The sequence below is a fragment of the Herpailurus yagouaroundi genome, unplaced genomic scaffold (assembly GCF_014898765.1).
Source record: "Herpailurus yagouaroundi ecotype Mexico unplaced genomic scaffold, PumYag 100, whole genome shotgun sequence".
NCBI lineage: Eukaryota > Metazoa > Chordata > Mammalia > Carnivora > Felidae > Herpailurus > Herpailurus yagouaroundi.
In genome coordinates, this window is record NW_024412391.1 from 23,798,427 (window position 1) to 23,821,017 (window position 22,591).

Here is a 22,591-nt window from a genome sequence, read left to right on the forward strand (position 1 = left end):
AGTTGCAGATATTAGAAAAATCTTTCATTTAATTTTTTTTGTTTTATTTTATATTTGAGAGAGAGAGAGACAGAGACAGAGAGCGAGCAGGGGAGGAGCAGAGAGAGACAGAGACAGAATCGGAAGCAGGCTCCAAGCTCTGAGCTGTCAGCACAGAGCCGGACGCAGGGCTCGAACCCACGAGCAGTGAGATCATGACCCGAGCTGAAGCCAGACACTTGACCGACTGAGCTACCCAGGTGCCCCCAAATCTTTCATTTTAAAGGTTAATTCTGTACCACTTAAAAAAATCTATCATCTGTCAGAGGCAGATATGTATTGTTTATATCAAGTGATAGTTGTGCTTAAATATAACTTAAGACAGTTAAATATAAATTCATGTTTACTTTTATATAAAAATATATATAAAAATAGAGTATTTAAAGAGGTGGATATTCATACCAAGGAACTGATCAATCAAAATAGTCTCTCTTTTTTTGTATGGTAATGAAATTGAGGTATTTGTACAGTTGTTAATTTCAGACATGTATTGAATAACACTCTCAGCTTTATTTTTTCCCCAAAGGAAAAATAATCCTTTAAAACACAATTGTAACTGTGGGATAGCTTACAACAAAACACGTAAAATAAAGAAATTCACTATTTTGAAATTAAAATATAGAAGAGAAAGTTCTCAATACTAGAACTAGGTATGTTTTATATATGTATGCCACAGTTTTAATAAAAAAATATTTTTATTCCTACTCTCAATTTGGATTAGAAAAATCAAAATATAGTTACCAATAACATGGTATTTGTGGACGTATACAAATGCTTTATGAAAATAAATGCCTATGCAAATGCCTAATCCTTTGAAAATATTTACATAAAACGTAACCTTAAATTACATAGGCCTCTAACAGCAAACAAAAGCTTTCTTAAGTAGTATCATCAATAAAACATATTAAAGTAATACATGAGGAACTACATTTTGTTTCTCACTTTAACATTACATTTTTTATCAACTTAGACTGCAATTACCCATCCAAGTTCACAGACAGGATAGGAGGGAATGTTACTGAAAAGTACAAAGAGTGCAAAGTTAAATCCATTGGTGTTTTAACTGTAAATTACTACACTTCCTATGTCTCTCCTAGAATCCCTCCGAATTCCCTGTGTGGCATTCCTGTTCTTTTCCTTTCAATTGTAAAATTTAAAAAGTATAGGAAGAAATGTTTTTCCTAAGCGTTAGATTACAAAGTCTAAGCTATCGTACACATCACTCTTTCTCCTGGTAAAAAACACAAGCACAATCCCTACTTGCAAATGGAATGTAACTGCTTTTTTCCCCTCTTCAGTATTAATGTACCGATAGAGAAGATAACACAATACTCAAGAGCATTATCCTTTTTGTCCACATAATTCAAGTGTCTATATTTCTCCTTATTATCATCATGCAATACCTAGCCCACAGTGGTTCCAATTTATGATTATACTTCAAGTAACCTTTTTCAAGCTCTAGCTTTCCCCTTGAAACCAAGTGATTGTCAAGTGCATATATTGACCTTATAAAGCTGTAGGAAGAAAAGTGTTATTATTACTTTTTTTTAAGCCATGTGTGCATTGGTGTATATGTGTGTGCCAGCATGCATGAGTGTGTGGTCAATCCAAGATACCCGTGATGTGTAGGATTTGGTTCTTAGACCACGTCCAGGTGAGTGGCTTGCTTCCAATTCCAAGTTCAGTCCTCCTGCAGGGAGTCTACACAGTCCTTTTACTTGCACACATCCTGCTGAGAAGGATTTCAGAGCAAACCTGATTAACTGGACCTCTGACATGATATGGTGATTGAGAATTTGTTACAGAGTCTCGTTGTCGTTTGCTTTGATTGCTGAAATATCTTCCCACAATATGATTTCTTGATTGTTTCATTCTGATAAAGTGATATTCTTTGGATAATTTTGACTTCACTACCTGCAAATAAAGAGCAAAAAAAAAAAAAAAAAAAAGTCAAAATCAAGGAGATTCAAGCCCTGCGTAGATTAGTATAACTAACTCACAAACTTGAGCGGCATCTTTATCACAGAGATGTTGCCTAAAAGTGATAAATATGATCTACATAACCAAGAGCCAGAGTAACTTACCTGTCAAAAAACCCCCTAAGGTTGGAATTAGAATTTCTGCCATTTTTCTTACCTCAGGACAGTTGGTTCCAATGCATCTGAGGGATAGTTTCAGATGGTTTCTATACCACACTGTTGCCTGTGTGTGTGTGTGTGTGTGTGTGTGTGTGTGTGTACTTAGGCCAAATGCTAACATATGGAAAAGACACTGAGGTGCCTGTGCTGGGTCAGTGAATCAAACATGGTACTCTAAACCTGTCATGGCATCCCTTTATAGAATGGAAATTAAAGCTATTTGTGGAGAAAAGAAAAATACTTTTCCATTGCACAACCATAAGCTGATGCTGTTACAATTAGTGGTTTCATTTTTTTCTGGGTACTTAGTAAGTTATGGAATTTGTAGAAGCAGGCTATGCCATATTAAGCTAATAACTTATATTTGTTTGTACATATGTAAATATATTTATCTTAAAATTTTTTGAATAGGCAGAATTACAAAGCATTTATATAGCATAAAAAGATATATAACAAAAATTTCCTCCCCATCTCTGCTTCCCCACCTCCAGTCATTCAATTTATGAGTGATTAATAATGCAATAACAAGACATTATTTCTGGTCAATATGGATACATAAACTATATATTATTGGTGACTAATGAAGGTAACACTGGCTCACATGGAGTTTTAAAATTCCTTTAAGTGCTATATAATAATTTAGATCCACATGTTTTTATTCCATATAAGAGGATACACTGAAAACAGCTCCAAAAATACAGAATATTTAAACAAATACAAGATGCTTATTTTGAAGATAAGGTATTTTTAGTTATATGCAAGTAAGTATGAACCTTTTTAGAAGATTTACTGGACTAGAAATTCTGTAAAGATATAAACCAAAATGTTAACAGTAGTGATCTTTGGGTAGAGGAATTATAGGTGATTTAAAAACGTATTCTTTGTAACTTTTAGTCTTGGCTTTTTTATTTGAATACAACAAATGTACACTCCTTTATAATCATAAAAATGTTGAAGCTATTTCCATTCTGAAGAAAAGATGTAATAGTCATGCATTTTAAAACCAATTATACCCTGCCAACCCCAAAGAAATGAATTGTTTTCCTGTAGCTATGGGAGGTTTGGTTTTTTATGATCAGGCCTTCAGATGAAGTGACTCTTAAGAAGACCAGTGAAATCAGTGGGTTGTGGTAAGGAATCCCTACGGATGGTAATTCAGAGCTCAGTTTGCAGTTAACCACTGATTAATATTCCAGGTCCCAAGCTTGTAAGTTTCTCTTATGTGCAGTTCCTTCCACCCTGTTTAGTTATACTACAACTTTAAATATGATAGGCCAGGAGGTGCACCAATGTTTTCCTGAAGGTTCTGTTTTGGAGGAGGTGTGTATTCAATGATAGCAAGATTAGTGAACATTTTTAAGGAAGTTTATTTAAGGAAACACTTAAGCATAAATATTACACTCAACCTTGAAAAAATATTATTTCAGTGTTCTGAAGCCAAAATAAGGTTACTTTTGTTTGTATAAGTTTATCTTAAGGTCTGGCTTTTGCAATTGCCAGATGATCTACATGCTAATTAAATGCAAAACAGTTAAAAATACATCTCATTGCAAAAGGTTATATCGTTCTTTAAAAGTTATCTCAATGTTTTGTATGATTTCAGGGTTGCATTTAATGTTGCATTACAAATGTTGGAGAATGCTAGTGTAGATGCTTACAGCAATCTTGAACGTGATTTGTAAAAGAGATAATACAAAAATGTTTAAGTCCAGTGTCTTTGTTGAAGCCTATAGCTTCTCCTCAAGAGTAGTGTCAATATTTTGTCAGATCACATGGGAAGGTTGATAATGTATTTCTATTTTTATTTTTTTTTATTTTTATTTTTTTTAAAATTTTTTTTTCAACATTTATTTATTTTTGGGACAGAGAGAGACAGAGCATGAATGGGGGAGGGGCAGAGAGAGAGGGAGACACAGAATCGGAAACAGGCTCCAGGCTCCGAGCCATCAGCCCAGAGCCCGACGCGGGGCTCGAACTCACGGACCACGAGATCGTGACCTGGCTGAAGTCGGACGCTCAACCGACTGCGCCACCCAGGCGCCCCTGTATTTCTATTTTTAAACCAGTAAGGTGATCTCTGAGAAAGGAAGATGGGATGATGGAGTCTCTTCCACCTTCTGAGGGCCTGCCTAGTGCCTCACACAATGCCACTGGTCACAGCATGCTATTATTCAAGATTGATTCCTACACATCTATCCCAGGGCTTGGCCCAATAGCACTTAATTCAGTTGGTTTCCTTTGAAAGCTATTTTGCAAGAGATAATCAAAGACGATAAATTTCCTAATTCTTTGGTTAAGCCAGTATTACTTTGAAGCTGACTCCTGAAAGATGACAAACCTACAAAGAAAGAATTACTTCAATTTTGATTTGTCAAAATAAAGATGTAAAAATCCCCTCAAATACTATTGTAAATTGAATCCAGGAGTCTTTAAAAAATCCAGAATTATTGTGCACTATGCCACTAGCACATAAAATTTATTTCAGGCATGCAAGTTTTAACATTACAAAATATTTTGTTATAGAAAATCACCAAAGAATTATTTGTAGCTATATGATTGTTTACCTTGAGAACCCAAAGGAATCTACCAAAAAATAATGAGATGGTATAAAGTTAATATTTAAAAATTATATAGCTTTTCTATATTCTTAATTATTGATAGAATAATCAATATTCTATCAATGGGTGATGGGTATTGAGGAGGGCACCTGCTGGGATGAGCACTGGGCGTTGTATGGAAACCGATTTGACAATAAATTTCATATATTGAAAAAAAAATAAAATCCAACTAAAGTGTCGACTGGAATGTGGCTCTGAAAGAGAGATGTTCTCAGTACAAATGGTAGGTTACCTCTGGGGCACAGTGATAATGATAGTAAACGACAAAAGTGACTTATTAGAAAATATCACGAAAGAGACCTTGAACCAAAGACAAAAGACTCTAGATGTGTTTGTATAGGGATCGTCTCAACCAGAGACAAATTCTAAGTGTTTGATGCTGACAAATGCTCCTTTAAATTTCGGCACACGTGACCTGGCCAACTGAGAAAGAGACGTGTACCTAGAGGGATAAGGAGGTATCACCTATGATTATGTAATGGGATTTGGCACACGTTTACATGACTCTAAACATGAATGTTAAATGACAATTCTTTTGACACTTATTTTTTTTTTGACACTTTACTTATTTTTAATATTCATTTACTTATCTTTGAGAGACAGACCGCGAGTAAGGGAGGGGCTGAGAGAGAGAGGAAGACAGAGAATCCAAAGCAGTCTCTGCCGCTGTCAGTGCAAAGCCCAAAGCCTGACATGGGGCTCAAACCCACAAATCGTGAGATCATGACCTGAGCCGAAGTCGGAGGTTCAACCAACTGAGTGACCCAGGCGCACCTCTTTTGACACTTTAAAATACTCCAAAGTAACTCTTTGTTTTTAGCTTTGTGTGTGTGTGTTTGCTGTTGTTTATTTTCTTTTTATGAGTTTACTGTGTCAAATTACACTTAACATTAGGAAGCAATAGTGAAGGACAATTGGCCCTCAGCAAGTGTGATAACCTGTTTGGTCAGCATTGTTCTATAATCACAAGTATAAATGTGACAATAAAAATTATCTTTCTCATGACAATGTTCAAATTTAGATTAAGTTATATGTAAGAACAGAATTTCAAGTAAAGATGACATTGTTTCAAAACAGTAATATATTTGTAATATATTAACTATAGAAACTTAGGAGTAATTTTGGTGCTGGAAGCAATTGCTGTCATGATAACATATTATAGAAATGTGGATGATCACATTTTCTGTGACCCAGGGTGACAAGAATTGAAATTCTGTGCTTTGGCATGCAGAAGTAAGTTTTACTTTTTCATAGGTTCCTTATATGCTAAGAGATCTCCCAGTTTATGATTGTAGATCTTTCTACATATCTTTGTAATTAAAGACCTGGGCACAAACACATTTTAGAAGGCATACAAATGGCCACATTTCAACTTGACTGGTTTTGTCCAATGGTTATTTTAAGACTACCCAAACAAATGAAAAACTGTTATAAATTTACACAACAAAACTAACGTTGCAACTTTTACTATTAAATGCATGTAATTTCAACCCTCAAAATTGATTTCACATAAATTTTAATCAGAATGAGTATATTACCATGTCAATTAACTGCTGCATCTGAAATAACTTAGAATTTTTGAAAAGTTACTACAAAAAGGGAAAGCTTGGTGAATTACTGGAAACGTGTCAGGCAGATTATAAGCAAATACCTTTCCTAAAACTGATCTTAACCTGAATAACACCCAAGGAACTTCTGATGTGGTTCCAGATCCACAGAACAAAATAGAAAACAATTTTCAGTGGCTCAAGCGTTCCAAAATCTCTCTAGACTGGATTAAGGGGGATGTTCTGATTATAAACGTGTTTCACGGACAGGGATGGGCTATAAAGAATGAGGGTAATGGCTTTCCACGGTTGGAAAACATGAGCTTGACCAAAATGTGCTAATGTGGTCTTTTAAAACAAATGTATACTATTGAAGTACTTTTTATTTGGTATAGTCATTCTGCAGCCATGACATTCAATCCAAGATCCAGTCACCAAATTTATGACCAGCTGAAAAAAGTAGCCCAAGAATTCACAGAAATGGAATAAAAATAAAGCAACAAACAATAGCTACAAGCCAGTCCTTATAATTCATGGTTCCATTTCAGGAAATCGTACAATTTTTACAGATAATAATAATTTTTTTCACCCCCCCCCCAATATTGAATCATGGCCACATGAAATAAGTATGTTTTGATTGAAGGCAGTCCAACTTCTGAATGGGTCAAAAATGCTGAGGATTAGAGGGCAAGACTAAAGTTTTCTTTAGGAATGAGGAATTGTTTTTTGTTTTTGGTGTTTCCAGATTTGCAGTGTCTCAGTCTCTCCCCCCTACCTCCAAATCTCCAGTCCTTCTTACTCTGACAGCTGCTTTTTAACTCCTGCTCCTTAGGCAGACCTCAGTTTCTGGCTCTGGGAACAAATTCTGCTCTGAGGTGAGCAGACTGATTATAAGGAGGCATAGACCAGCAGCTTACCAATTTAATGTTAAACTGTTGGTTCTATCTTGTACTCCTCTGCAGCTCTCCAGAGACTAATTTCCATTTTAAACTCAATTTCCTAAGTGGCTGAATATTCATGTCACTGAATTCTTGATATAATATAAAAGACTTTCATTAGTGTAATTATTACAACCTAAGTTCCAACCTTGCTCTGTTTAGATGTACATCTTGGGTCTTGGAATCTATTTTGACCTTAACTTGCAGGTATTTGTTTCCATCGATCTCTCTTGAGCTGAGAAGCTTTATTTAAGCAAGAAAATGTTACTTAGAACCAATTCGTGTGGACCAACATTCAAACTGCCGACTTCACCGTAGGGATCCGCTGAGCACAACTGTGGCTTTTGAAAGATCTTCGATTGGGCCCCTCCGTTTCTTGTCAGAAGAGTCCTCTAGCCCCTTGCGTGAGGCGGTGCGCGCCTGTCTGCTGGTATTTTGGACGGTTTGGGGGGAAGTTTAGGGGCTCTACCCTTCAGGTGCCAACTTGTACGTGCATTTTTCCGAGTTCAGCCTCTAGATTAATTTGTTCTTTTCCATACCCGTGTTTCTGAGTCCATCTCTGATGTTCAATTTTAAAATAAATCGTATATATGGAGGTATATATGGACAGCCACGGGGTGGGGTGGGGTGAGGGATTCGGGGTCCACCAGTTTTGCCTACAGATTGACCCGTGTCTCAGCCCCGCCTTCTTCTGCTCTGGGCTCGTTCAAGTCTGGGTCAACCAGAGGCTCTGCGGGCAAGTGTGCCTTCCTCTCTAGTTGGTATCTCTCCTCTCTCTCATTTTCCACTGTAACCTCTTTTGTAGGCTAAGTTAAACTTCTTAAAATGAATTCGGATTTCTTATCTCTTATGAGTTATTTCTTATTCTGTCTTTTTGGGGGGAGGGAGGTGAATAGCTTTATGTCTTTAAAGTCTTTTGGTGGAGTTTCAAGTGGAAGAGAAGATAAATGCTTGCGGTCATTCTGCCACATTTAATCTGTACTCCATGCATGATTTTTGACCTTCTTCTGTACGCTAGTTTTTCCAAAGTGTGCTTAGTGAGGTGTTAACAGTGTTATTAAAAAAAGAAAAGTGGTTCTGTGGTCAAAAATGTTTGGGGAAAACTGGGTCAAACTAAGTTAAATAGCTTCTTTGCTGTAACGGCTTTTTGGATCATTTAAAATACTAATATTATTTGAGAATCTTTACAGTGGAGGAGTACACAGAATTCCCCAAACCACAGATCCTGTTTTTACTTGGGTAGAGCATCAAAACATAAAGTAGAAAATGCTAATCAAGGTAGTGCAGAGCCCATCTTAGCTTGACTTTTAACGGTTGGCACTATCCCCCCAAAATGAGGGTTTACTGCAAAAAACAAGAAATAGTTATGGGTCAACACCTCTTTCTTAGGCATACTGACATTCTAGGTTCTAGTACTGCAGACGTTGGCATGTACAGCTGACTCATGGGGTCATAACACTAGTTCACATAGAGTGACTGGCGCTCTTCGTTCATCTTTTATTTAATTATCCTTTTTAAGAGAGAGACCCTGATGTAATTGCTGTTACCACCATTCAATAGAGGATGCTCCTTCCAGAACAGGATTTTGTAGCAAACCATCCCAGGAAAGACTGGGCTCCCTTAGGGCTAAGGAATTCATTTTCAGCAGGCACTGATTTCTAATCTAATCATCCAGTGGAAAAAGCTAGAATTCACTTGCAGATGATGGAATGAGCACAAATTATTTTACACGGAATAAACTGTCTAGAGTCGCTTTCCCCCAAAAGGGGTTTAGGAATGGTAGGCAGTGAAAGCTCATGTGATTCCTCTTTAGTTACAGGGCCACCGAAAGGTTTTGAATGACAACATTGGGTTGGAACTATAGACACATCCTGGTGGGGATACAAAGGATGAATTTGAGTAGTTGAAAGTGAAGGTTCTAAGATGAAAATATTGCAAAAGTCTAGGGCAAATACATCATAGAGAAGAAGAGGCCCTCCAGCCAACCTTGTTCATTTAGCAGCACCCGGCCAACTATTTACAGTGTCCTTGACTTGATCCTCCCCCCACATTATCAGGGGCCTTCCTCCTATGCCCTCTTGTATTCTTGATGTATTCTGTGGTAGAGATTATTTTCTTTCTGCCCATAAACATGAAAAGCAGTTCCTCCTACCCTAGACTACTTTGTCTAAGTCCAGTATCTTTCCCCATTTCTTTCTTTCTTTTTTCTTACTTCTTTCCTTCCTTCCTTCCTTCCTTCCTTCCTTCCTTCCTTCCTTCCTTCAAGAGAGAGGGGGGGATAGAGAGAGGAAAAGAGAGAGGGAGAGAGAGAATCTTAAGCAGACTCCACAACCCTGGGATCATGACAGAGCTGAAATCAAGAGTTGGACAGTTGGACATTCAACCGAGTGCCCCACCTTTTTCTTATTTTCACTTATTGAAAGGCTTTCCAGTCTCCTTTTCTCATTTCTTATACCTCCTCAATCTATTGTAGTCTTATTTGTGCCCCTAAAATTGTATTGAAACTGCTCTTTAAAAAAAAAAGTTTATTTATTTTTGAGAGAGAGCGCACAAGTGGAGAGGGGCAGAGAGAGAGAAAGGGAGACACAGAATTTGAAGGAGCCTCCAGGCTCTGAGCTGTCAGCCCAGAGCCTGACAAAGGGCTTGAACTCATGAACTGTGAGATCACTATCTGAGCCAAAGATGGATGCTTAACTGACTGAGCCACTCAGGAGCCCCTTTACTGCAATCACTATTTTTTTTTTTAATGTTTATTTATTTTTGAGAGAGAAATAGAGTCAAGTGTGGGAGGGGCGGAGAGACAGAGACAGAGAATCTGAAGTATGGTCCAGGCTCTGAGCTGTCAGCACAGAGCCCAATGTGGGGATCGAAACCACAAACCATGTGATCATGACCTGAGTCGAAGTTGGACACTTAACCGACTGAGCCACCGAGGCTGAAATTACTGAAATTTCTCTTAAAGTGATCAGAAAAGACCTTCTCAATGCCAAATCCATGACTATTTAAAAATCCTTATCTTAATAAATCTATCCATTACATTTGACAACATTAATGCTATTTCGATCTCTACAAATTTTCACTTTTTGACTTTTCGTTGCACCACACTCTACTAAGAGTTTTCCTCTATCAGTTTATTTTCTAAATTCAAATGTTCCTATTTCTCCAAACTTTGCTTAAATATTGGTGTCTCCAAGAGTTCTATCCTCAGTTCCTCTTACTCTACTCACTTTTTCTGGATGATCTATTTTCATTGTTTCAACTGTTCTGTTTTTTGATGACGTCCAACTTTTTATCTCCAGCCCCACCCTGCACCTCAAGCTTCAGACTTGTATAGCCAACTGCCTGTAAGAGATCTCCACCTGGATGTCCTACAGGCATCTCAAACATAACATGTTCAAAACTGAATTCATCATCTTTTCCCTGAGCTTGTACCTTCTGTCATTCTCTGACTCAGTTGCTGGTTCAGCTCTAATCCATCATCCAAGTTAGGAATCGTCTTTGAGTCTTTCTACTCCCTCATGCTGCAGATAAGATCTACAGGTTTTATTTTTAAAATAGGGCTTGTATTCTCCTTCTCTCTTATGCTTGCAGTCTCTGTCCTGATTTGGGCGAGCTTTTGTCATCTCTCACCTGACTTCTGAAAAAGTCTCCTAACTTCTCTCCCAGACTCTGTCCTCTTTCACTCTGTCCCCCTTGATGTTATCAGACTTACCTATTTGAAACAAATATGTGACCATCTCATTTCTCTATAAAACCTTTCATTGGCTCTCCACTACCTATAGGATACAGTCTAAGCTCTTAACTATGATCTGGCCTTAGCCCACTTTTCCCAGGACCCTATTATAGTCGATGTTCTACAATATACAGAATTGCCTGTGATTTCCTGAGAACATCAAGTTATTTCAAAGCTAATGTGGTTTACATTGTCCCATGGGGTTGAATGGCCTCCTTTCTGCCATCACCCTATTAGCCTGACTACTCATCCTTTGACAATCAACTTGGACAATTTTCAAGAGGAGGTTCACTCAATCTTCAGATTGGGTTAAGTGCCCTTTCTTGGTGTTATCACAATATCCTATTTGTATGTATAACATGCTACTTAACATATTGTTTCATAATATGGGCTTTTATGCCTGATCCCCTGACTACACTGTCTTGAGGGAAGAGAATGTTTGTTATTTATGTTTGCATCACTACCATTTAGCTAAAGAACTGGACTCACAAACAAATTAAATAAAAGAATAAACAAGGTTGAGGCAACAGGAACAGAGTATGGAGAAAGGTTCAGCAGAATATTTAGTAGGTAAAGACTTGGTAAGTAGCTGGTCAGAGGTTGTTGTGGGCTGGGGAAAGATAAGAAGGAGTCAAGAATGATACTAGTTTGTAAATGAGAGTGCAATAAAGAAAATCCAGGCCTTCTAGAGAAGAAAGTTTAAAGGGACTATTATACTTCTCTCTTTGGGGATATGTTGAGTTTGAGATACTCAAGGAGACCCTAAAAAATGTTCTCCTAGCTCATTTTATAGTAGTTAGTACAGCTCACACAGACACAAAATTTTGTTGAATTAAACTGCCATTGCTAATTTATTAAAAATAGCCATGCTGAGGGGCACCTGGGTGGCTCGGTCAGTTAAGCATCCGACTTCGGCTCAGGTCATGATCTCACGGTCCGTGAGTTCGAGCCCCGCGTCGGGCTCTGTGCTGACCGCTCAGAGCCTGGAGCCTGTTTCAGATTCTGTGTCTCCCTCTCTCTCTGCCCCTCCCCTGTTCATGCTCTCTCTCTGTCTCAAAAATAAATAAACGTTAAAATAAAAAAAAAATAGCCATGCTGATAAATTCTGAGATCTGCTATCCACACTAACTCTATTTGAATCAGTTGTTCTTTTTTCTCCAAAAGTCATTACCACAATTCTGGATAAATGAATTTAAAGGCTTTTTTCTTCATTGTGTTTATGACAACTTTTTAAAGTTTGAGGGAGAAAGGGAAAAACTTTAAGCCCATAACACAGAAGGAAAACTTTTCTAGGCCAGATAAGCTTTTGTTTACATAATTAAACTTAAATAATCAAGAGTATAAGATGAAGATTAAATAGTAATAGGAAACCATCTCTCACAAAGAACTAACAATCTTTTCTTTCCATGGTTCCAGAATGAAAGGAAACCTAGTGGTATTAGAGCTGGGTAGTGATCAGAGGGATTTTTTTTTTTTTTTTTTTTTTTTTTTGCGGGTGGGGGGGAGAACTGAGGCAAGAGGTGTAGCTACATCTGCCAGAAAACAGAGATATCATATAAGGTCTGTACAGCTGATTAGACTAATTAATAATCACGTAACCATTGTGGTTTTGCCCCTCCTGCAGCCAGGTTTGGGCTGATAATATTTTTGTATCCTTCCCAGGTTTTAGCTTGTTCACACTAGATGTTTGCCACATAACTAACAGCACCATCCAAAACCACTCTTGGGAAAAAACTACCTGGATCCTGTTTGTTGTTCTGCATAAATGTTGGGAAAACAAAATTCCATTTCTGCCCATGAAGAGAAACACCTGATTTTTTAACCAGCAGGAACATTTTAGTCAACATTGATGCACACCGGCTGGGAAATTGTTTAGAGATCCATGGCGGCAACATACTCTCTCTCGTGGTGACTTGACAGATGAAAGAGGTGGGCTGAGACCTCTCGTCTTACCTGTGGCAACAAGAGTCAACTGATGCAGGTGTGTTATGTCTCTGATAGAATCCTAACGACAAATCAGAGGACGCAACAAGATCTTACTGTAATTGTTGTAGCAATCCTTCTTAGGTATGTGAGGATCTATTGTGGGAATGGCTTAACTGAACACCAGAAGATACAAACTCAAATTCTCATGGTTCTAGCACAGCTGATTTTAATTCTTGCTATTCCTGTATGACAAATTGCTTTGTCAGCTCATAAGATGAGCACAGAGGGAAAAAATGGTTATTATTAACAAATTTCTGTCCTTTAATATGTTTTACATGAGGCCAATAATCTCCTTTTCCCTGGCTTGCTACATTAATCATCAAATCATACTTTGCAAGGGCCTTTAGATTTTCTTGATTCTTTATAATAAGCTAACAGTGATTTTAGATGTTGGGTGATAGCGTAGAAAGATTGTAAAACCTCAGCGTCAGCAGTAGAAACGTCCTGAGCTACAAGAGGTGCATTTTGTTCAAGACTTAAGCAGCAATTATGCCAAAGTGATGAACGGGTGTAGAGACTTTGTGATGAAGAGAGCCAGTTGAGAAAGATGACCTTAGCACTCTGCAGTGTAACTGGAAAGGCAAATGCCCCCCGAAGTATTTTAGCTCAAAAAATAAAACTTCAAAATGGTAATGCTGCTCCAGAATCAATTAAGATAATTTGAAGGATACCTATGTAGCTTGCCAAGTCAACATGCATTAAAAATAGGGCTTGAGGCGCCTGGGTGGCTCAGTCAGTTAAGCATCTGACTCTTGGTTTTGGCTCAAGTCATGATCTCATGTTCGTGAGTTCGAGCCCTATATTGGGCTCTGCACTGATAGTGTGGAGCCTGCTTAGGATTCTCTCTCTCTCCCTCTCTCTCTGCCCCTCCTGCTCTCTCTCTTTCTCTCTCTCTCTCTGATAAATTCTGGGATCTGCTATCCCCTATCTGCTATCTTTCAAAATAAATAAATAAACTTAAAAAATAGGGCTTAAAAAACAATTTGTACATGATGATTACACATAATTATAAAGTCAAATAAGTGACATAATTTCACCTGACATGTTTAAATTATTGCTATGCAAATTAAAGCTATTTTTATAAGTAATATTTATAAGCCAATATTCTAGTTCTGATGGTTCAAAGAGCCTTTGTTGTAGTTCTCAAATTCCATGACTATTAGTGTCAACCGGTTAATGCTGTGGCAGGAGACACATGTAATGCAATCACGTGGGAAGGGCATCTTCTGTTTTTAATTGGAGCCATGCTGGAAATCTTTGGAAGACTTCTCCTTTTTAGACTTCCCGAGCACTAAAGATGAAAAAGAAAAACAGATACCCTCCCCTAAAATACTAATTGAAGACACATTATATAAAAATAAGTAAATAAATAAACCTTTTCTAAAAGAGGCAAAAAAAAATATCAGTATATTGTCTTTCAAAGTCCCTGTTTTATGTGGGTTTTGGCAACCTTTGACTTGTTTTTGCAGCCAACTATGATACTGGGCTGGCTCAGCTGTAAGGTTATTTTTTCCCCTTTCTGGCTACCTGCTCTTGTGTCTCTAAGTCTTGACTTTTTGCAAATAGAATAGGAACTCAAAGGGTGTTATATTTTTTTGTGTGTGGAAGAAATAAATAAACACATAGTCTCCTACAGTGTAAAATCTGTGCTGCAACACCATGGCCAAGCTTCAAGTTGCTAGACCAAAACTTAAAATGCCATGCTGTCTACTGTGGGTGCAGGCTCTCACTTCCCTGAGATGCAGCTCCATTTGTCCTACAAAATTATATGTAAAAAATATAACATAGAAAAAATATAACATATCCAGAAGAACCAATGCAGTGTCAGTAACTTTGGGTAGCTGTAAAAATCTGAGGACCAAAATGAATTCTGATAGTCATCTTAAGGCTGAAAAACAGGATCCAAGAAACCTTTAGTGGTCATTTCCCTAGTCAGTCCAATGACTGCCTTCTGGTTTACCAAGGGGGCCATTTGAGAAAGAACAAGAGATCCCGTGTCTGGCAAAAAGATCAGATGAGACATTGCAGTTTTTTCTTCCATTGCACTTTCAGCAGAAGCTCCTAAGATCTAGAGCAAACAACAGGAGCCAAGTAACTTCATACTCCAAAACAATGTATGCAAAACTTGAAAAAGTATAGACAAAATCCAGTTTTGCAAACCTTTGTCTCATTCATTAAAAGAGTAGGAAATGAAGACGAAGGAAGAGAAAGATTTTCCATGTGAGTTGTCCGGATGATTGACAGTCTTTCTCCCTCATAAGGAATTGCTTTACCCTTGCTTCAAGCCAAATGAGAGGGGCCTTCGAGAGACCAACTTTAAGAAGTGGACGTGTGTTCTTTAGGGTTTGGGGATCATTAGAATTGGTATGAGACACTGTGGCTATAGATGAGCTTTAAGATGGCCGGGAGAATGAGAGAGCAAGAGTGAGACCAAGAGCAAGAAAGAGTGAAAGAGAGAGAGGGCTGTATTGTTGGCAGCTAACCCTATTTCTAGCAACAGCAGAGCAAGTGTGCATGAGTGTTTCTGGTGGATCAAAGGTGGGCAACAGTATCGCAAGCCTAGTGCTATTTTGAATAGTTTTCAGGAGGGTGCCTGGAGTGGCAAGGTGACCCACAACAGAGGGAGGGACAATTGGAAGTCAAGGGGCCCAGGTATTGCCTCTATCAAGGAAGGCATAGTCAGAGGGCCCCAGTGGGAAGGAGGGTCTTCAAGGAAGTCTACAAAAGCACTTTAACAAGAATTAGCATGCCCTACCCAGAAAGCACATCAATGGGTTATGCTTACACCAGTCAAGTAAGACTTTCATTGTCCTTAACATCTCCCTAACCTGACCCAGTGATGAAAGGGGTGAGAGAAGAGGAAAGAAAGCTCTTATACCCTCTCTCCTCCTTTGGGCTTTGAGACCCAAGAGGGCCTGAGCTGGGGGAAGGAAATGACTTCATGTGGTTATAACAGGGCTGGGCAATTTTAGTACTGAACTGTCATTCTTCTTACGCCTGAAAATAATTTTTCATTCTTATTATCTGAAAGTGGTTTTAAAGTTATGGGACTTACTAAGATTTTATTCAAGTGATATAAAGAGGAAATAATCACAGAGTTTGAAAAAATGGTGGGGCGGAAGGGAGGTTAAAATTATTGTCTGCTATCACCTTATCAGTTTAGCCTAATACATTACTGACTGGAAATGAAATAATTTTCACCACGGGGTGTTGGGGACTACTCAAAACACAGGCCCACCTGTTTAATGCATTAGATAAACCAATGGAGGAAGGTCGTTCATTAGTTTAGCACATTAAATTGTCTTGATTTTCATGCTCCACTAAAGACATTTTATACCTTCTTTGGCCACAATTTCCTATGGGAAGGTTGAGAGTCTGTTAGTCAAGGCAAGTGCTCTCCACGTTTCCATCTTCCTGCTTTCATTGACCAGTGATCCTAGTTTTTAAATGTCTACATAAAAACTAATTCTTTTTTAACATCTTATTTTGTAGAGTCTCAAGTTGTGATTGCTAAATGCTCTGGCTGAGTAATGGTGAATACATCATTTAATCTCCTCCGGACATAGTTTTTTAATACAAAATAAGACTCAGAATATAATTAAAGATACAATGAGAAATCTAACCAATCAAAAGATACAATAAATAAAGAGCCAGCGTAAATACCTCATGGAAATGACATCCACACGTCCCCTGCAAAAACTCTTTGTATCGTCCCATCGTTATAGTAAATGTGTCAACCACTTCATAGCCATATGTCTTTGCAGCATCCAGAATAATCAAATTTTCTTTCCATAAGTTCTGAACTTCACTCTGTATTGCAAAAGAGAAGAATGAGAATTTTTATTGAGGAATGTTTTATGATAATAACTCAGGTAGAAATCATGTAAATATCGTCTTTTTTACAGATAGATCCCACTGCAGGAAAAAGACTTAATTTCAGATGCATTTTTTTAAATTTTATTTTAGAGAGACAGAGAGAGAGAGAGAGAGAGAGAGAGAAAGCGAGAGAGCAGTGGGGGGGGGGTAGTGGTAGAGGGAGAGAGAGAATCTTAAGCAGGCTCCACTCTCAGCATGGAGCCCAATGCAGAGTATCGTGATCTGAGCCAAAATGAAGAGGCAGAGGCTCAAATGACTGAGCCACCCAGGTGCCCTTCACATTCATTTCTTAAGTAAAGATGTGTTATCAGTTTTTTATTCAAAATATAAATATAAACATTTATGTATATATAAAACACCAACACATAAATATCTATAATGACACACAGTTTGGAACTTTTCCTTCTATGAAAATTAGTTTTATTTCCCACAAACATCCATTGAAATATTTAAAAGTCTTACTTTAAAAGTCAAAATTTGAAAATCACAAAGGCTGTCTCCATCTATTTGGACTTTTATTCATTTAGTCATTTGAATATTAATTAGTGTCTGTTTTGTGCTTAGCTCTGCTAAGGGACAAGAATACAAGGGAAAAGAAATCATGGTCCCTGGTCTTAAGACATTGTATTCTAACAGGAGAAATAGATTTGTAAACATTTGCTCAGTCCTTTAATGGATTTAAATATGCTGGGCTCTGGGCTAGTCAGAAGAAGGAATAGCTGTGCAGGGGCAGGGGGACAGCTGGACAGTGAGGCTTCAGGAAGAGGATCCAAAGCAGAGTGAGGTTTGCCTATTGGATGGAGGTGGGGGCACCAGAGAAGAGGAGTGTGCTTCAGGGGGGCAGCAGAATTGAGTGAAATTTCCAGCCGCTGCTTTTTTGGATCATATTCTTCCCTCCCTCCCAACCATGTCCAAAGCAACGATGGTGCTTGGCAGAAAGTCTAATTCAGATCCAATGCTGAGAAGAGGGACCCTGCACTAACTACTCTAACTCTGAGATTCCTCATCAGCCTGGTTAGGATTTTCTTAGACTGACCTGTAGTCTGAGACTCTTCCTACCTCATCCATCCTTCCACTCCCTTCATATCAGACACATTACAGCCAACCACAGTGCCCAATGCATAGTAGACACCCAAAAAAATATTTGGTGCAAGATTGAGGGATATGCACTGGGTACTATCCCCTGAAACTCTTCCTGCCTACTTGGCACCCTTTCCTTTATCCTTTCCAGACATTCTTCTTAATAAATCCCCTTATTTTGCTAATCTTGTCTGCTGTCTGTTTCTTAGAAAACCCAAACTGACAGAGGGAGGAGATTGCTCTTGCCTTTTCTAAAGGACAAAAATGCTGTTCATTTTCCCAGTGAAAAAGTGAATCACTTGCATTTGTTGATCAGGCTGCAAAGTAACAGAAGCAGTACACATAGGTCTAATTTTCTGTCTTCTCCACTGTGCTAGCATACCTAATCTTTATGTGACATCATTTCCCCCAAAATAAAAGTAGTGAACAGAAAAAATTCCCACTGAAGGAATCTAGAGCAAGGAAACACATGTGAATTTCGTCTGTGCCATCATGTGAACCGTGATGCTCAATATTGTTTGCAGGCTTCTTCTTGTCCAGTTACAAGTATTTTCTCAACTTTAATATGTCTGATTATGAAAGGTATATGGAACTTTACAGTAAGCAGTTTCTTAAGAGAGTTTTCTAGAGAAAGGTTGGTTCTCTGGGAAATAGATTCTGAGATGGGCATTTGCGTAACAGTAGAGTGCTTTGGGGGATCAAACACTTATAAGGAAGTGATGTAGCTCCAACAGGGGCTTTTTGTGCACCCCCCTGGGAGTTTTAGAGCTGGCACGGTCCCTCCGGGATGGCCCAATTGGGGAAAGGGGACTGAATCTTGGCACTCCTGCACCTGCCAAGTTGGGGCTCTGCAGAGAAAGGCAGTACTGTCAGCAGTCAGGTGTGAGTCCTTACTGGGTCCCACTCCCAGTGGCCCAGTTGAATGAATATTTCAGCCTTGAAGGGGCGATCTGGGAGCAGCTAAATCATATGAAGTATCACTCACTCCTTGCATGGGATATTTTTTTGAAAATCTACCATCTGCTGAGAATTGGGTTTTGCATTTGGGGTACCAGAGTGAGCAATGCAGCCCTCCCTCCCCAGTCCTTGCTCTCACAGTGGTTAGTCTAGCAGGGGAGACAGACAACCAAGGATTGTATCTGTTGAGCGACATGAATGAAGTCACAAGACATTATTATAGGAGCTCATAGCAGGAGTAGCCAATTGAGTCTAGTGCATCAGTTAAGTCTGCCCCATGGTAAACTAACACTGGAAGGGTGACTGGAAGTTGTTCAGGTGAGGAGTTGGTGAGAGGTGGGCTCCATGAGGAAGGAACAGTGATTTCAAACACCTGGAAGTGTCTGAGAGCGTGATGTGCTTGAGAAACTGAAAGTTGCCCAGTAGGACTGAGCTCAGTAGTGGTGTGTGTGTGTGTGTGTGTGTGTGTGTGTGTGTGTGCATGTTTGTGTATATGTAGGGATGAGTCCACAGAGGAAGGCAGAGGCAAGCTCGTGAATGGCCATGGAAGCCTATGATTGAGTTCACCCTTATTTTCTGCCTCCACTTGATATTATCCCTTTCTCTTTCATTCTATTCTTTCCTTTCCATTTCTCCCCTCCTTTTGCCTTCATTCAGTTTGAAAAGACTGATGAGGACCATCAAAGCCCTGGTGGGAAGCATAGTATTTAACACAGGATCTGGCACAAAGCAAGTGCTGTAGAAAAGTTTGCTATCTGCTGAGATGAACTGATTCAGAGTTAGGAACCTACATATAAATAGGGGCCCTAAGTACTCCAGTTTTGGCAAGGAGGAAAGTGGGGCTCAGAGAAGAATTCTCAAGAATCAACTGTAACCTTGACTATAGCCTTCAAATAACATTAAAGGAGATTTAACTCAAAACCCACAGCAAAAATTATCAAAGGAGCCCTCGTCTAATCCCTCACAGTCTCCAACCCTTCAGCTACCCAACATGCAAACTACCTGCACTCATTTTAAGTGACCCTAACTTCCCCACACTAACTCCAAGAAGCTGAATTTGGAGGCTTGACTTGGGCCACTTTCTACCAGTTCTGTTTTTTTTTTTTTTTTAACGTTTTTATTTATTTTTGGGACAGAGAGAGACAGAGCATGAACGGGGGAGGGGCAGAGAGAGAGGGAGACACAGAATCGGAAACAGGCTCCAGGCTCTGAGCCATCAGCCCAGAGCCCGACGCGGGGCTTGAACTCACGGACCGCGAGATCGTGACCTGGCTGAAGTCGGATGCTTAACCGACTGCGCCACCCAGGCGCCCCTCTACCAGTTCTGTTCTTGCATCACAGATCTAGCATCTCGGCAGGCGAGGTGGCAAGAAGGGAGAGGGGGTTGTGTAATCTGCACCGGGGAGAGCTAGGAGAGCTCAACATTATTATACAAAAATAAATCTCACTCAGTTTACACAGTACACGGACAGCTTCCTGTCTCCCCAATTCCCAGTGCTCCCCTGAGCTCCCTGAAGCAACTGCACACAAACCTGCCTGCCAGTGAACTCTCCTCACTTGAACAAGAGCAGCTGGTTCTCTTGCCTACAGATGTTGCCTTTTCTTTTCTTAGACTTCTATTCAGTGTTGAGACTAATTTACTCTTTTCGAGAAGAACTGGTCAGAGGCTTCTAACTCCTCCCACTTATGAATATCCAAGGAAAGGAAAAACTAATGATACTACTTCAAAGACTTTTTTTTTGAAAAGCAATCAGTCAGAAATCATCTTCAAAAAAGCCACTCTTCCCCAAAGTACTCATTGATACTGACAATTTCATTTGTGGTTCCAGCATGAGTCTTTAAAGGTGTATGAAACATTAGTGGGGTAAGGGGATACTTAAAGCCTAATCTCTCTCATCTACCCCCCAGTTCTTTGTTTTTTTCATAGCTTGGCATCCCTTTTCTTCTCTTATGAGCTCAAAGCATCCACAATGTATTCATGTGATATGGTCTCCTTATTTCCCGGAGTAATTATAACTGGTTTGAAATCATAATCCTTAACTATATTATCCTCCTTTGATTTTTATGAAGGCTGCTGAGTATTTCGTACTGTCTTGTGGGTTCTTTTTCAGACACCAGCAAAGATTCTTATAGGAACCACAAAGTTCACATAGCCTGGAGGGAATGGGCCTACCTGTGTCAAGAAATGCAGTCCATCCACTGGGAGATGAAATCCAATTCCCAAAGTTTTGATGATCACAAGGATATTGAGTAAATTTTCCCTGTGAATCAGAATTCTGAGGTCATAAACTTTGATTACATTTCTAGATGTTTGTGCTTACATAAACAAATACACTGGAATTCTTCTAGAATGTGATAATTAGCTTATAAGACTAAATTCTCATTTTATAAATATGATACATTTTAGGGTGTTGTTTTTTTTTTGTGGGTAGAGTTTTATGTGCCATTGGGCATGTTTTTACCCATAGTAAATTCAAATTTGGATAATGAAGAGCCATCCAGTGATTGGATACGAGAGTATTTTGAAACATTTTAAACTAGACTTCAAGTATGTTATTCTAAATTACAAACTGCTCTTTAGATAAAATCTTGATGAAATTTAGTCACATTAAGGGTGACTTTTCTTTTTAACTTAGGATACTAATGACAGCTATTACTTCAGAAACCTACCTCTTCAAAACCTTGTGAATAATTTGTAGGTGATGGGAATTGAGCCACTGAACACCACCAACGACCAATACGGTCTGGCCTGTATTCTCCAGGGGACGTGATCTGAAATCCAGGAAGGAAAACAACACATGTTGCCTTGAAACAGATGGCAAACATTTTAACAGCAGTGCCTCACATTTCACTGAACCATATCTAGCATCCTGATCACAGGACCCCCTTGTCGTTTCCAACTCATTTTCAGCCATATTACTTGGCATTTAAGCTTTTCAGCACATTTGATATACAGTGAGCCATTATGACCGCTAGTAAAACATCAGCACATTATGGCATTGTGCCATACATAAGAGTTCCATTGTACCTTTGCAAGAGATGTTCAAGTGCTTTTTCAAATGTTGGTCTCAATGAAGGGCTTATCCAGAACTGGGGATAGTAGGAATAACTGACCAAAGTCTTCCCACCATTGACATTGTGGTAGAATTTTGTGCCGTGGACCTTCTGCCATTCTTGCAAGGTTTCATTTAGTCTTTCGATCAGATAGTACATTATTCCTCTATTGGTTGAATCTCCAATGAAAAGAATCTGTAAATTAAAGAAAAATATTTGCTTTCAAACCTGATGTTTACAGGATGAGAGATAATATAAAATAAGTGATTTCTTGAGGACTCATAAAACCACAAGTCTAATTCTTTGAAGGAGAGCCCTTTCAACTGTGAGAAATGACATCCATCATATTCTCCCCCAAGCCTGTTCATTTTCCTCTCTTCCACACTCCTAGCAATGATATCAGTCACTGACCTGCTAACTCATGTTTAAAACTTTTTGCTTTACACTACCTTCAGGTTCTCCTCCTCCTTTATGCTGTTTGCCTTCTCATTTAATTAGCTTCACAAATTTTATTGATTCAAATAGGTATGAACTATTTTAGTGCTGTAAGAACACTTAGAGATTTTTCTAACCTCTTTGTTTTATAGACGAGAAAACTGGGGATCTGCAGAGGTTAAAAATCTCA

The 22,591-nt window shown here is 38.8% G+C and overlaps 1 protein-coding gene across 5 annotated transcripts in view; it reads right to left on the minus strand.

Annotated features, from left to right (window-relative positions):
- Positions 1 to 364: 364 nt before the first annotated feature.
- Positions 365 to 22,591, minus strand: part of CPED1 (cadherin like and PC-esterase domain containing 1) — a 268,972-nt gene continuing 246,745 nt past the window's right edge. For all 5 annotated transcript variants that reach the window (XM_040472137.1, XM_040472138.1, XM_040472136.1 and 2 more), the window contains 5 exons: positions 21,941 to 22,161; positions 21,583 to 21,684; positions 21,086 to 21,173; positions 16,663 to 16,809; positions 365 to 1,953 (listed from right to left, as the gene is read on the minus strand). In XM_040472137.1, the coding sequence (XP_040328071.1) occupies positions 1,741 to 1,953; positions 16,663 to 16,809; positions 21,086 to 21,173; positions 21,583 to 21,684; positions 21,941 to 22,161 (771 nt within the window). In that variant the 3' untranslated portion in view covers positions 365 to 1,740. The remainder of the gene's footprint in view (positions 1,954 to 16,662; positions 16,810 to 21,085; positions 21,174 to 21,582; positions 21,685 to 21,940; positions 22,162 to 22,591) is intronic.